Raw genomic sequence first — 14377 nt, forward strand, 5'->3', positions numbered from 1 at the left:
ATATGGCTGCCATTTTCAGCCCATTCTGGTACTTTGAGGGTTTATGACACAGCCCCTGCAGTAATTTAATAAGATCTCTAACTTTAAAACAGCTACATTTTCTCTCAACCTCATCGCAAAATGTGTAGAATAGCATGAGATTAGCTATAAAACTGAACATTTTTCTCTTTGCCCCATGGCAAAATGTGTAGAATTGTAGTAAGTTAGCTATTTCCCCAGAAAATAGTAGGTTGACTGGTAAGACTGGTAAGATTGTGATTTATTTCACAGTGGTTTCAGAGTCCCGCAATAAGAGCTACGACGCTAATATTTGTGTAAACTCTTAACAGTTGTGTTCTGTAGGTGTCACTGAGTAGACTGATACCCCATTTCATTGAGCCACAATCCATAGGTAAGGCTGTACAGTGAAATATAAGTATGCCACCAATGCAATTCTGAAGTCTAATACAGCCACAGTGCGATTTGTTTTGTCAAATTGACTAATCATCTTTTTTTTATTGACATAACAACACTCCAACCTTGTTTAGCATATTCTAGTCCAATTATGGCATGATTCCACTTTTTGTAAACATTTGCATGACGTTCAATTAGTGACTTTTACTTTGAAGGAAAACCGCAAATTCCACTATTGTGGCCAGTCCTTATTGTGACTAGCTCACATAGGTGTCTCGACTCCCACACGGCTGTTGCGTTTGGTGTTCCTACTAGCTGTCATTTCCATAAAGACAGAGGGCAACGCGACAGAGTAGAGGTGGGTGAGCCGCTGAATTAGCGTCATTCACGGCAGTGATTTAAATCTTTAAACGACTGGATATTGAAAGTAAGTGCTTTTGTGGAGTTTATACAATACTTCTTGTTGCTTGAACGAGGAACATTGTAGGTCCAGTACAGTAGTCGCAGCCAAAAAGTACGTTAGCTTAACTAGGGTTTCTCGAGGAGTTGGCTAGCTAGCTAACGTTAGCCTCGTGTTTGCTAGCTATAGCTAAACTAGCTAGACATATTTTTTTCCCCACTGTCCAATTATATCTTTTAATTAGAAACATTCACACGTTGTGTTTTGTGGTCAGTAATAGAAGATAACTTACTAATAGGTAGTGGCTAAAGTTAGCTAGGTAACGACTTTGGTTAGCTAGCGTAGTAGCTGGATAGCTAGCTATCTGGTGTGAGTGAGAATGTCATTGAAGCAGGTCCATCGCCTTTGTTAGATAACTTAAACTATTATATAGTAGACTATGTAACTTGACTAACGTTAACTCATATGAAGGTACAGACCAACAGTTGTGAGAATTCAACATTTGCTAGCTTGTTAGTTAGCTAGAAAATTGTGTTTTGCCAGTCAGGAAATGTTTCTGGAAACCCATGTCTATTAAAGGATAAAATGATTGACATTTTGCAGGACGACTGGTTCATCGTCTGATCCTATTTTTAACCGGGATTTCGTTTAGAGAACCAGTGGGCTCCTTAGAAAAGCATTCTTGGGCGGGTTCGCATTGGGCAGTGAAGGGGAGTGTAGAATGTTTCAAGTGTGGTAGGCTATGCGGTCGCCACAAAAACGCTAACATCCGGTTTTCAGGGTTACTGTCAGAGATACCTTTGAGGAGATGGGAAACTCAATTGGAATGGTATTACCGCCCATTGTGTACTTTGCCAATGCGTCTTCAATGGGTCGAGCGGTACATTATGGGAGATTACGAGACAAGGAGAGCTCTCCTTCAAGGAGTAAATTGGGTGTGACATCACGTACTTTTGAGGAAAATGGGCAGGTTTCTCGATTCATACCCTGACTTTGAGAAGGGATTGCGTGACGATTATTTTAGCAACCTAGTGACGCTGGTTGAGGAGTTTAATGTTCCTCCATTCATTGCCCAATGTGATTTCTATCTCCTTTCTTTATATTTCTGAAACAGTATTTATCAACGTAACTTCCGTTTCCCCTGAAAAACGGAAGTAGGGACTCTGCTTAGGCGTCATTCTATGACCTCTGAGAAGCAAGCAAGACCTAGCAAGAATAAGGCTCTGACCTCGGCGATTTCGCTTCAAATTAAAAGTCTTGCAATGAAGATGGTAATAATAATACAAATGGTCGAAATTCGTAACTTTTTTATTAGGAAATGTTAGCAGACTTGGAATGTTGTTTAACAATATCGAAGTGAATAGCCTTAATAGCACAAATAATATTATAGCATTGACAATATTTTTTAACAGCATTAAAAGTAATGATTACTAGATAGTTATAGTAACAACAGTAATACTAATAACAAAACATGATTTATAATGCTACTTTTAATAATAATATTGATATTATAATCAACTTTAGACACATTTAAATCCATATTATTATTTAGCCCATTTGTATTACACTATATCCTTTAGTAGGGGTTTCTTTGCAGCAATTCGACCATGAAGGCCTGATTCACGTAGTACCCACTGAACAGTTGATGTTGAGATGTGTCTGTGACTTGAACTCTGAAGCAATTATTTGGGCTGCAATTTATGAGGCTGGTAACACTAATGAACTTATCCTCTGCAACAGAGGTAACTCTGGGTCTTCCATTCCTGTGGTGGTCCTCATGAGAGGCAGTTTAATCAAAGCGCTTAATGGGTTTTGAGACTGCACTTGAACAAACTTTCAACGTTTTTGAAATGTTCCGAACTGACTGACCTTCATGTCTTAAAGTAATGGTGGACTGTCGTTTCTCTTTGCTTATTTGAGCAGTTATTGCCATAATATGGACTTGGTCTTTTACCAAATAGGGCTATCAAAAGTTTGGACACACCTTCTAATTCAAGGGTTTTCTTTATTTTTACAATTTTCTACATTGTAGAATAATAGTGAAGACATCAAAACTATGAAAGAACACATATGGAATGATGTATTAACCAAAAAAGTGTTAAACAAATCAAAACATATTTTATATTTGAGGTTCTTCAAAATAGCCACCCTTTGCCTTGACTGCTTTGCACACTATTGGCATTCTCTCAACCAGCTTCATGAGGTAGTCACCTGGAATGCTTTTCCAACAGTCTTTAAGGAGTTCCCACATATGCTGAGCACTTGTTGGCTGCTCTTCCTTCACTCTGCGGTCCAACTCATCCCAAACCATCTCAGTTGGGTTGAGGTCGGAGGATTGTGGAGGCCAGGTAATCTGATGCAGCACTCCATCACTCTCCTTCTTGGTCAAATAGCCCTTACACAGCCTGGAGGTGTGTTGGGTCATTGTCCTGTTGAAAAACAAATGATAGTCCCGCTAAGCACAAACCAGATGGGATGGTGTATTGCTGTGGTAGGCATGCTGGTTAAGTGTGCCTTGAATTCTAAATAAATCCTTGCAGCAATTCGACCATGAAGTCCTGATTCACAGTCTCTTCTGAGCAGTTGATGTTGAGATGTGTCTGTTACTTGAACTCTGTGAAGCATTTATTTGGGCTATAATCTGAGGTGCAGTTCATTGCCAATTTCTGAGGCTGTAACTCTAATGAACTTATCCTCTGCAGCAGAGGTAACTCTGGTTCTTCCTTTCCTGTGGCGGTCCTCATGAGAGCCAGTTTCATCATAGCGCTTGATGGATTTTGCGACTTAGTGATAAACGCAAGGAAATGAAGATGGCAGTGGCAGCTGTACAAATAACTCATGCAAAGGGCTTTGACTTCTCAAACACGTCAGAAAGCTAACACTGTGATGCCCCTTCACCTTATTAATTCAGCCACTTACTTATTAGATAGCAAGTCAATTTGTTTTAATTTTTTGAAATATATTTTTTATTGAATATTATAACATACCATCTACCTGCAGTGACGCCGCTCAACATTTACATTACATTCAGTCATCTAACAGACTCCCATCCAGAGCGACCCACAGAAGCAACCAGGATCAAGGGCACGTCAGCAGATCTCCCACCAAGTCAAAACAGGGACCCAAACCAGCGACCTACCGGCCCATGCTCCCAACCGCCAGGCCACCAACCCTCCAAGATCCCCCCACAGTTCCCTGAGAGCTGTCCCTCAACCATCCTATTTATTTGTGCTATTTTATATTCCTCTGCCAGTTTTGATCATTTATAATTGGCAGACAGACCAGTTCCCTACCTCCTCCCGCTGCCACCTCCATTTTTGTGGTAATGTTGTAATCAATTGGTTATCTTGGATTGAGCAGACCTTCCTACACAACTCTAAAATTCCAATTTACAATATCGTTTAAAAAGAGAATACCCTTTTCAAACATGTTTTCCATAAATACAGGTATTATTTCAACCAGCATTTGAGTTCATCCATAATATTTGTTCTATCTTTTCAGGGGGATGAAATTGGAATTGTAACCAGCTCTGCAATACATACTTTGAAAAAGGTTTCATTTTCAATTAATCGAAAATGAGACGTGGCAATCTTGGCAAAAGGGCAGTTTTTAAACAATGGATGAGCTTTTCTTAGTAATGTACTTGAGAACCATTTTGGGTTCAAGTAAGACTTTTGTATAAATGAAGCTTTTAGAGAGAGGTTTAGTGCTTTTATATTTAATAATCTCAACCCACCCAGTTCATATTCATTAGATAGATAGGCAAGCTTTATCTTGTCTGGTTTGCTCATGTGATTTGAAAAACGAATCATTAGGAGTAAGCAGCGTCATAAGTAAGTGAGTAAACTGAGATATGACTAAGGAGTTAATCTATGTAATTTTTCCATAAATAGACAGGTATTTACCTCTTCATGGTTGCAGGATCTTGTCTATTTTTACACGTTTTCTATTGAAAATCATTGTGGAGAGCTCATTTCTATATTTTGTGATATGAATACCAAGTATGTTTACTTCACCGTCAGCCCATTTTTAAAGGTAAACTGCAGGTTAATGTAGATATAAAAAAAATGTAACAATCCAATATGTAATATGGTACGCTTATCATAATTAGGTTTTAGTCCAGAGAGTGCAGAAAAGTTATCTTCAATGAGACATTGCAGGGGTCTAGCTTGCGGACTTAATATAAAACTTGAGTCATCGGCATACATGGACACCTTTTTGTTTTTAGGCCTTGGATTTCTAATCCTCTACAGTTATTTGATCTGATTTTAATAGCTAACATTTCGATTGCCATAAAGAATAGATATGGTGACAACGGACACCCTTGTTTAACTCCTCTTGACAATTCAAAACTCGCTGAGAAGTAGCCGCTATTTACTATTTTACACCTGGGGTTGCTATACATTACTTTTACCCATTGAATAAGAAACTCACCGAAATTGAAAAAATCCAGGCACTTATTTATAAAATCCAGTCTTACTTTATCAAAGGCCTTTTCAAAATCCGCTATAAATACCAGGCCTGGCTTCCTAGATGTTTCATGTTCTATTATTTCTAGTTGTTGTCGTATATTATATTCAATGTATCGTCCATGTAAAAAACCTGTCTGATCAGGATGAACAATACCTGCTAAAACCTTTTTAATTCTAAGTGCTATGCATTTCGCTAGTATTTTTGCATCACAACATTGAAGTGTAAGAGGCCTCCAGTTTTTTAAATGGACTGGATCTTTATATTTGCCATTTAGGTCTTGTTTTAATAATAGTGAAATCAGAGCTTCCTGCGGAGTACCTGACAGACTACCATTTCTATAGGAGTAGTTAAAACATGCTAATAATGGGGCTTTGAGTATATCAAAAAACAGGTATGCCATCAAGCCCTGGGGTGTTTCCAGACTGAAAGGATTTAATAGCCTCAAAAATGTATTCCTCTGTAATTTGGCCTTTGCTCTGATCTTACTGTGCATTTAATATTTATTGAAAGAATTCCTTACAGTAATCGTCATTCAGAGAGGGTGAGGATGAGACTGAAAAGAAAACATCTGCTTAAAATATTTAGCTTCCTCTTTTAAAATATCATTCGGAGAATCATAGATGACTCCGTCTTCAGTGACTTGATTGTGCAAATTATTTTTGGTAGTGTTCCTGTGTTGGAGATTCTGGAAGAATTTTGTGCATTTTTTTCTATATTCCATCCAGTTTGCTTTATTTTTGTAATAGATTACATTAGATCGCCATTGAATACGTTCCTCCTGTTTTTTGTTGTTTTTCCTCTAATTACTACTCTGTAGTACTGTTTTTATTGCTTTCTACCTGCACTATTAGTTTGCTGAACCTATATTGTACTGGGAAAAATTCAGTTATAAATAATTTTGTCTTAGTTAAGAATAAATTGTCCTCCAGTAGACTTTGATTACATTTCCAATATCCCCGTCCACGTGGAAATTCTGTAAGAGTTATGTGAAGGCCAATTAGATGATGATCCAATCGCATTCTGTCTCCTATCAATACTTTTTTAACCTTTGATGCAAGAGAGGAGACAAGAAAGTAGTCAAGAGGACTAGCTTGATTAAGTCTCCATGGTTTTCAAGTTAAACTTAGTGGTTGTGTTAATGCAGAATTCTGTTTTTCATGCAGAAATATCTGGCTGAGTTTTGTAAATGTAGATCTTAAATGTTTTGTCATTTCTGCTCGGCATCAGACAAATGTTGTGCTTCAGTTGCACTTCTAAACTCGGACAATTCACGAACTTGCATTCTGTCAGCGCTCTGCATGATGTTTAGCTACTTTTCTCCGATACTTTTCTCGGTGTAGCCAGCCTATTGTTCTCTGGTAAAATGCAAGATTAACTTAAGCAAAACATCAGGAAATGTAGCTTTCTATGATAGGCCTAAACATTAAAAATGTGATAGCCATGCATAATTTTTTGCTAAAAAATACCTTGCTTTTTCATTGTAAGCTCATTTGACTTACCAGCCAAATATCGTTGCACTTCTGTTGTCATCTGATGAAAATGAAGCTTTTTTTCTGCCGAATGTGTTGCATTAATGTATTTTCTTTGAAGGAAAAACTATAGTTGCACGTCCCTGATCTCACTATTGAAGCAAAGAAACACTTAGTTCTCTGCCCGTCTGCTCCTCCCCCCTCTTCTCAGAGCAGGCAGGCCCACTGCCCTAGCAACTCCAGACTCCACAAAGACACAACTTGTAGACCTGCTGTACTGTTCTTGCTTCAGACAAGCATGCATCAAAACGTTGTTCATTTGCACAGTGTCTCTCGTTCACATTCGCTTGTAAATGTCCAAACTCACCACAAATGACGTGGTAGCTCCTACATATATATAGGTATAATTTTATGAGCAGGATTGCCTGTTTTTGCTATTTGTTTATTTTTGTTTGCGCTTATTAGCATATTTAGCTAACAGCCTCCTTTGAAATTCGCTATTACTTGTGCTAAAGTCATAGTATAAAATATATCGATAATTGTGCACATTTTCACCCTAATTATTCATATACAAAGTACACAGGTCAGGAATTTTATCTGAAGGATTCCAGAAATCTGTGACCCTGAAGTACTTAGTTATTCTAGCCTGCTTCACAGTGTTTCTGCTACGTTAGGTTACAGGTATGGATACGTTCAAAACATAGGTGTAGTGGCAGGAAGGGATACATGTTTTTGTAGCTACAGGAGGACCACAAATATTGTTAAAATGGATTCTTAACTACCTTTTTGTTTACGGATAACATGTTCTCTCCAGCTATCTCCATACTAGCTAGTATGATATCTAACTTGCCAAGAAGTAGCTAGCTAAGCATGCAGCTAACTTTGGCTAGCCTGTCGCTCATGCAAGCAGGTTCCTGTATTTAGTTTGAGGTGGGTATAGCTACCTCAATATTTCGATGAAAATAAGCAGACATATTTGTTTTACACTGACTGATTACCCTTCCATCAATTTATCCTGCTAATGACCATAAGACAAACATGTCAGTTACTTTCTAGAATAACACACCTTAGCTATCAGAGAAACATAAGAATCCCCATCCCTGTGTCCTTCACAGCCCATCCACACATTACTATTTTTACACAACTCACTGCTTATATTGGCCATGTATCATTGCAAATGCACAACAGTTCACATACAGCTGCACCTGCATAGTTGAGCCCAACCTGTGTATGTCCAAACCTGTGTATGTAGTCATGAGTAATGGAGAGAAGATTCTGATGCTGCACAACACATACTAGATTAATATTGCCAACACCCACCATTATTAAACAGAGCGCGCAGTCATCTCTTTGACCAGTAAAGCAAACATAACAGTTCAACATTGTACATGCAGTATTCACATCCCAGTTTACACTGGAGGATCAGTGATGACACTCATTAAACAGTACTTTCATGCCCTTAAAACCACTAATGCAATTTAATATTGACAGTTTTCATTACTCTGTGTATACGCTTGTGCTGGCTATGACATCAAAGTTTGCTTTGCCCTGTTTTTTTAATGTATCAGGCTGTCCCTTTCCTTACTCTGCTAACTCATTAAACATTGCCTATATAATCACACAACCTCAATCTTTTGCAGGTCAGGAAAGAAAGACCGCTGACAAGTGAAAACCGAAGGCCCTCTGGAGAAATAGGATTCCTGTGGATCATTTGACTGCAGTGTGGTTAAAGTGAAAGGAGTCTCCATCCCCCTCTGTGGTTGTTTTGGAGAGCTAGGCGAGTTGTGTGTGCTAAAGGACTGCGATGCACCGCTTAAGGACTTGTGCTGCACGGTTGCGGCCGCTAACAGCCTCTCAGACTGCTCAGAACTTTTCACAACAGAGGCGTGCGGCCGTACTAAGGACGTTTCAGCCAGTCAGGTGCTACACGGCACCTGTGGCTGCTGAGCCTTTCCTCAATGGAACAAGCTCCAATTACGTGGAGGAGATGTACTATTCATGGCTAGAGGACCCCAAGAGTGTTCATAAGGTAAGGCCCTTTACCCCCGGAGGAATGGGGTGCTGGAAGGACATCCAGCTCCTATAGAGGGAGATGTTCTTGCCCTTTCTGTCTCGGGGGGGTCTTTTCCGCGGTGTGAAAGTCATGGGCGGATGTTGCGTTGTTAACACGTCTACAATAATTAGCCCAGCATATATGATTCAGAGGATGTTGTTTTTTTATGGCATTTTTAAAACTGCTTGCAATACCAAGCAACAAAATATTTGTAGGCTACATTCCCAAATGTGCCCATTCCACATATGTATTACAAGGGTTTTTAATGTTTTGTTAAAGGCCCCAGTGCAGTCAACGTGATCTTCCTGTGTTTTTATATATATATTTTCACACTATGAGGTTGGAATAATACTGTGAAATTGTGAAGATGATGATGCCTTTTTAGTGTAAGAGCTGTTCGAATAGACTGCCTGAAATTTCTGCCTATTTTGGTGGAATGGAGTTTTGGCCTGACTGGTGACATCACCATGCAGTAAATTAGTTAAAGGTGAATTTTACCCTGGCTCTGCCGCGGCGTATAGTCATTACTAAATTAACAACATTACGTTTTTGTCATTAACATCAACATTATCCAAACCACAAGCTAGAATGAGCGCATTTTAATTTCACTGGTAGAATCGGGAAGTTTTGACTTCCTGTGTATTCGTCTGCTCATAGTGAACCACAAAGTCCAGCATTCATAGAAACGGCGTTGTTTACTTAAACGGCCAACACACAATATCAGAACTTCTCTAGGCATTTTATTTTATTTGTAAAAAAGAAATGTTACCCCCCTAATTTCGTGATATCCAATTAGTAGTTAGTCTTGTCCCATCGTTGCAACTCCCGTACAGACTCGGGAGAGGCGAAGGTCGAGAACCATGCGTCCCCCAAAGCACTGCTCGCTTAACCCAGAAGCCAGCCGCACCAATGTGTCGGAGGAAACACCGTACAACTGGCGACCGTGTCAGCTTGCATGCGCCCGGCCCGCCACAGGAGTCGCTAGAGTGTGATGGGACAAGGACATCCCGGCCGGCCAAACCCTCCCCTAACCCGGATGACGATGGGCCAATTGTGCGCTGCCTCATAGGTCTCCCGGTCGCGGCCGGCTGCGACACAGCCCGGGATCGAACCCGGGTCTGTAGTGACTCCTCGAGCACTACGATGCAGTGCCTTAGACCGCTGCACCACTCGGGAGGCCCTTCTCTAGGCAATTTTTGTAGAAAATATTTGTTCTGTCTGGCTGTGCTAATTACAAACAAGCGCGAAAATGAATTACCTTTCACCGATCTACCTACCAGAGATTTACCCCGATGCTGCCAGTGGTTTGCGGCTATCAAGAATTATGCTTAATGTGACCAAAGATCATCAGAGGAATTTTCAGGCTGAACGGATGGGGAATCCATTTAGACGACAGCTGAGAAGTGATGTGATACAATAGTTTTCTCCCTTCACAACAAAACAGAAGATTCTCAATTACAGTGGCGGTAACGTAACGTTAGCTGGACTAGGTAAATTCGCTAGCTAACGTTACAGTCCTGAAAGCCATCAGCTAAATCATATAGCTAGCTATCTTTTGAATACACACAGTCAATCAATTTCACGTATGCCATGGTAGTAACGTCTAGACTGGTATCTAGCTACCTTCAGTAGAGTAAACATGTTTGTTCGTTCTACCTTTTGACTAACATTCTTTAACGTAAGCTAGCTAACGTTAGGGAATAAGAGTAACTCAATCTGGTAGTCATCTATTCCACCCTTGTCTGGAAAACGCTCTGTTACTAAAAATAGAATTGTCAATATAGCTAACACACTCTGTGTGTTGGTATTAATGATGAATAGCTATGGGTGGTTAGTCGGTTCTCAGCTGGCTAGCAATCTTTCTGCCAATTTAGTGATGCTAACTAGCTAATAGCAAGCTGATAATATTGAAATGTCCATGTTAGGTGTCCTAAACTAGTTAATCTAATAGAGATTAATACAATTAGTGGCTTGGTTGAATGATGTATTGTGTGTTTTTGTTGTAGGTGGTACATAATCTGATTCCACCAGCCTGTGTTTCCAGCCCCTAGCTCTGCACAAGGTGAAAGTAAATTGGTAAAAATATTTACAAGCTGACGGCTAAGATAGCTCAATTTACAGTAAGCATGGCATAAACATTAATTGGTAAGCGTTTGTGTTGTGGGGTTACAGGTGTTAAGATGTTGCCTGAAGACCACAGAGTACCTTCCAGACCAATTTAGCCTACCCCGTTTCTCTTTTTACCTTTTCTCTGTGTAAAACTCAGGTTATCTGGAGTCCTTCCACAGGCACAGCTGAAAAATGCCACAAAGCTGCGGCATTTTGCGTACATGAGTATGAGGGAGGGGACACACCTTGCGGTTATGGAGCACAACAAGATTGTGGGACAAAAACGAGAAAGGGACACTGAAAGATGTAAAATCAAGACTACATCAGTAATAATACAACCACTTAATTCTTCTCTCTGCAGATTGTCAAAACACAATACAAAGACACGTCTACAAAAATCCCCTGCTACTATCTGTCAAAGTCAGTGGGCTGGGAGAGGTTTACAGATTGGTCTTTGAGATGAGGAAGGGGGTTTTGGTTGTGCATAGAGACAGTAAATGTATTGTTGTGTATGAGAACGATTGAAAGGTGCCATTTCTCCTCAATCTCCCATACACAACAATACATTAAACTGCTTTAATGTTGCTGGACCCCAGGAAGAGTAGCTGCTGCCTTGGCAGGAACTAATGGGGATCCTTAATAAATACAAAATACATACTGTGTAAGAACTGCCCTACTAAGACTTCACACCTTCTGCAGCCCCCCAGCCCATTCACTTTGTTGAATGATCTTTCCACTCAAAAGCAGCTCCCAATGTCCCTCATTGTCCCTAAACAACACACCAGTCTGTCTCTAAACACTTAGGTCCCAATCGGATGACGCCTTCACCAACAATGGCGTGTTGCCCTACGTCCCATCCACAAAAAGTGTAAAATGGTAACACCACAACCATGTCTTTCCAGGAGACGTGCATTACCAGCAAATCTTCTGCAAGAGGTCAAAACAGTTTGTGGTTAAGGTCTACGAGCCCTAAACCACTTCCGGCAGTCTTATCCAGCTGGTTGTACACCACAGACGGAACAAGACCATTCGCCCCAAGCACTCTGCTTCCACAGCCCACCATGCCAAACACCATTGCCAGTGTACCGAAGCCAGATAAAGGACCATAAAATAAATATGGATATTTTTGATCAATCCTCAAAATGTGTCTGCTTTTATGGATTCACAGAAGCTATTTATGTAAGCTGTACAGGGCTCTGTAGCATCAAATAGATGTTAGATTCAGATATTTCCAAGTAATGTGTATTTGTCAATCGAAAATACAGGGGAGTGTATAATATTTTATGATGACTCAAAAATACTGGGAGTTACAAGATAGGCTCTGTCTGGTGTAAAACAGAGAATTGTCTACCAACCTTAGCTTGGCGATGCGGTCTTTTATCCTCGATTCGTGGAAAAGGGAGTCTCACAATGTCTGTGTCCAGTTTCAGGGGGTACATTTGAATTTAGAAAATGCTCAGTTATTAAAATAAATAATTTTTTGCTGCTCCATTAAGTAATCCATCAGTGTACACTGAGGATGAAGACGCCATCGCCAAGCTAAGGTTGGTAGAAAATTCTCCCAGTGATGCATACCACAAATCTTTGGTTAAATCTCATTATCTGGTGTAACAATCTGTAGCTAAGAGAACTGGTGATCAGCAGATGATGGGAGAGGTGGTCATGATGAAATTGCAATTCCAAAGAAACACAGTAAGTTCAGGGAACACTTGTAAAGCTGTGGGAGGAGTTGTCATGATCAAACTGCCATTCAGCTCATCATGAGTCATCTGCTTGAAATCTAGCTTCATGTCTAATCTCTCTAGAGGGATAAAGTTTACGGGATACAGTTCTGCTACAATTACACGCGCAGGCAAAGGAATTCTGTTTCTCTCAAAGAATCCACTCCAGAAAGAATTCCAGGCACCACACATTGTCTGTAAGACTGTGCCAGCATAACAACATTAGGGTAGACTAGTTGAACATGCATACATGTGCATAGGCACAGAGATGACATTTTAGAACAATATCTAGCCTAATAGAAATAAATATGGCATAACCCTCAACCTTTGCACAGTGACCAGACCGTGCAAATGTACCTAGGTAGGGAGACAGACATGGCTGTAGCTAGATACTAACAGGAAAATGTTTTTTATAGTAGTACCAGCTTATCAGTTTTAGAGTTGTATTATTATTTCTCCTCACTCACTGTTAGCTACTAAACCTAACTTACCGGATAGCCAATAATTGTTATTTACATCTGTTTGGAATCCTATCTTGCGTCATGCCTATAATTTTGTGATTTTGAAATGCATCCATGGTCATAATCATAACCTATGTATTTAGCAATGAGTATGCTGATAGGAACATCGCTGAAAGACGTCCAACGGCTCTATCAAACAAGGACAACCATATCTACACGCACAAAAACATAGTGTGATCAGTATCACATAGAGCCTAAACGGAACCCCCCCCCACCCAATCAATAGCTGTCATAGGGTGTATCATTCAGCATGCAAAGCCCAGACCTGCCTTCTTCCTGGGCAGTGGCGATTTTAGCATGTAAATCTTGGTGCAAGCTCAACCAATTCTTTTAGATGCATGCCAGCAAAGACACAACACTAAACAATACATTAATTGCACTATAACGGTGACAAACGGTGCCCACAAACTGTTAAGGCCTACATAAAGCTGTCCTGACAGCAGAGCTTTCCTTTCAGCCACATGGAGTGAATCCTTATGACCGCTACATCAGCGGAGCCTCGTCTGGCAGCAAAAAAGTTAATTCAGCCTAATTTACCACCTTTAAAAAAACCATGGCTGACTTGCTTAAATAAATATGGTTTCTACAGACTCCTTTTGGATTTGTGTAACGTGATAAGAACTGCATTCTCCTTCAATAATAACGAATGCAGACATGAGTTTTGACCTTTGAACCATACACAAACATTATTATGTTTATGTTCAGTAAATTCAAAATGTTTGATCTTATATCATTAACACTTACGTTTAACATTTACGTCATTTAGCAGATGCTCTTATCCAGAGCGACTTACAAATTGGTGCATTCAATTTAGGATAGCCAGTGGGACAACCACCACTGGGGGAGGGGGGGGGGGGTGTAGAAGGATTACTGTTAGACTATTCCAGGCATTCCTTAAAGAGGTAGGGTTTCAAGTGTCTCCAGAAGGTGGTCAGTGACTTCGCTGTCCTGGTGTCGTCACTTATCTCTAAGTATAAGCAAGTGCAAGAAAACGAGCTGCAACAAGGTAGGCCTTTGTTCAGCACTTGCACACTGACAGAAATTCAGAGATGGTAGTTCAGATAAATTGAGCAAGATGTTGAGGCCTTAACTTACTGTTCTTTAAGTCACCACACAGAGAGACTGAGACATGGTTAGCCTACCATTTTGAAGTATTTTATTAGGCTTATGTGGTCTAAAAAGGAAGGAAAATACAATCAAGAGGATCCACTTTTATAGACCATAGGCCTATACAGACG

General features: G+C 40.1%; 1 protein-coding gene across 5 annotated transcripts in view; it reads left to right on the plus strand.

Moving 5' to 3' along the window:
* The first annotated feature begins 667 nt into the window (after positions 1-667).
* The window catches only part of ogdha (oxoglutarate dehydrogenase a), a 55872-nt gene continuing 42162 nt past the window's right edge, over positions 668-14377 (plus strand). For 3 of the 5 annotated variants that reach the window (XM_041900582.2, XM_041900584.2, XM_041900580.2), the window contains exons 1-2: positions 677-820; positions 8376-8764. In XM_041900582.2, coding sequence (XP_041756516.1) covers positions 8540-8764 — 225 coding nt within the window. In that variant the 5' untranslated portion in view covers positions 677-820; positions 8376-8539. Of the gene's footprint in view, positions 821-8375; positions 8765-14377 lie in introns of all 5 variants that reach the window. The other 2 variants (XM_041900581.2, XR_006003744.1) reach the window with 2 other exon arrangements.

The sequence above is a fragment of the Coregonus clupeaformis genome, unplaced genomic scaffold, assembly GCF_020615455.1.
Source record: "Coregonus clupeaformis isolate EN_2021a unplaced genomic scaffold, ASM2061545v1 scaf0098, whole genome shotgun sequence".
Lineage (NCBI taxonomy): Eukaryota > Metazoa > Chordata > Actinopteri > Salmoniformes > Salmonidae > Coregonus > Coregonus clupeaformis.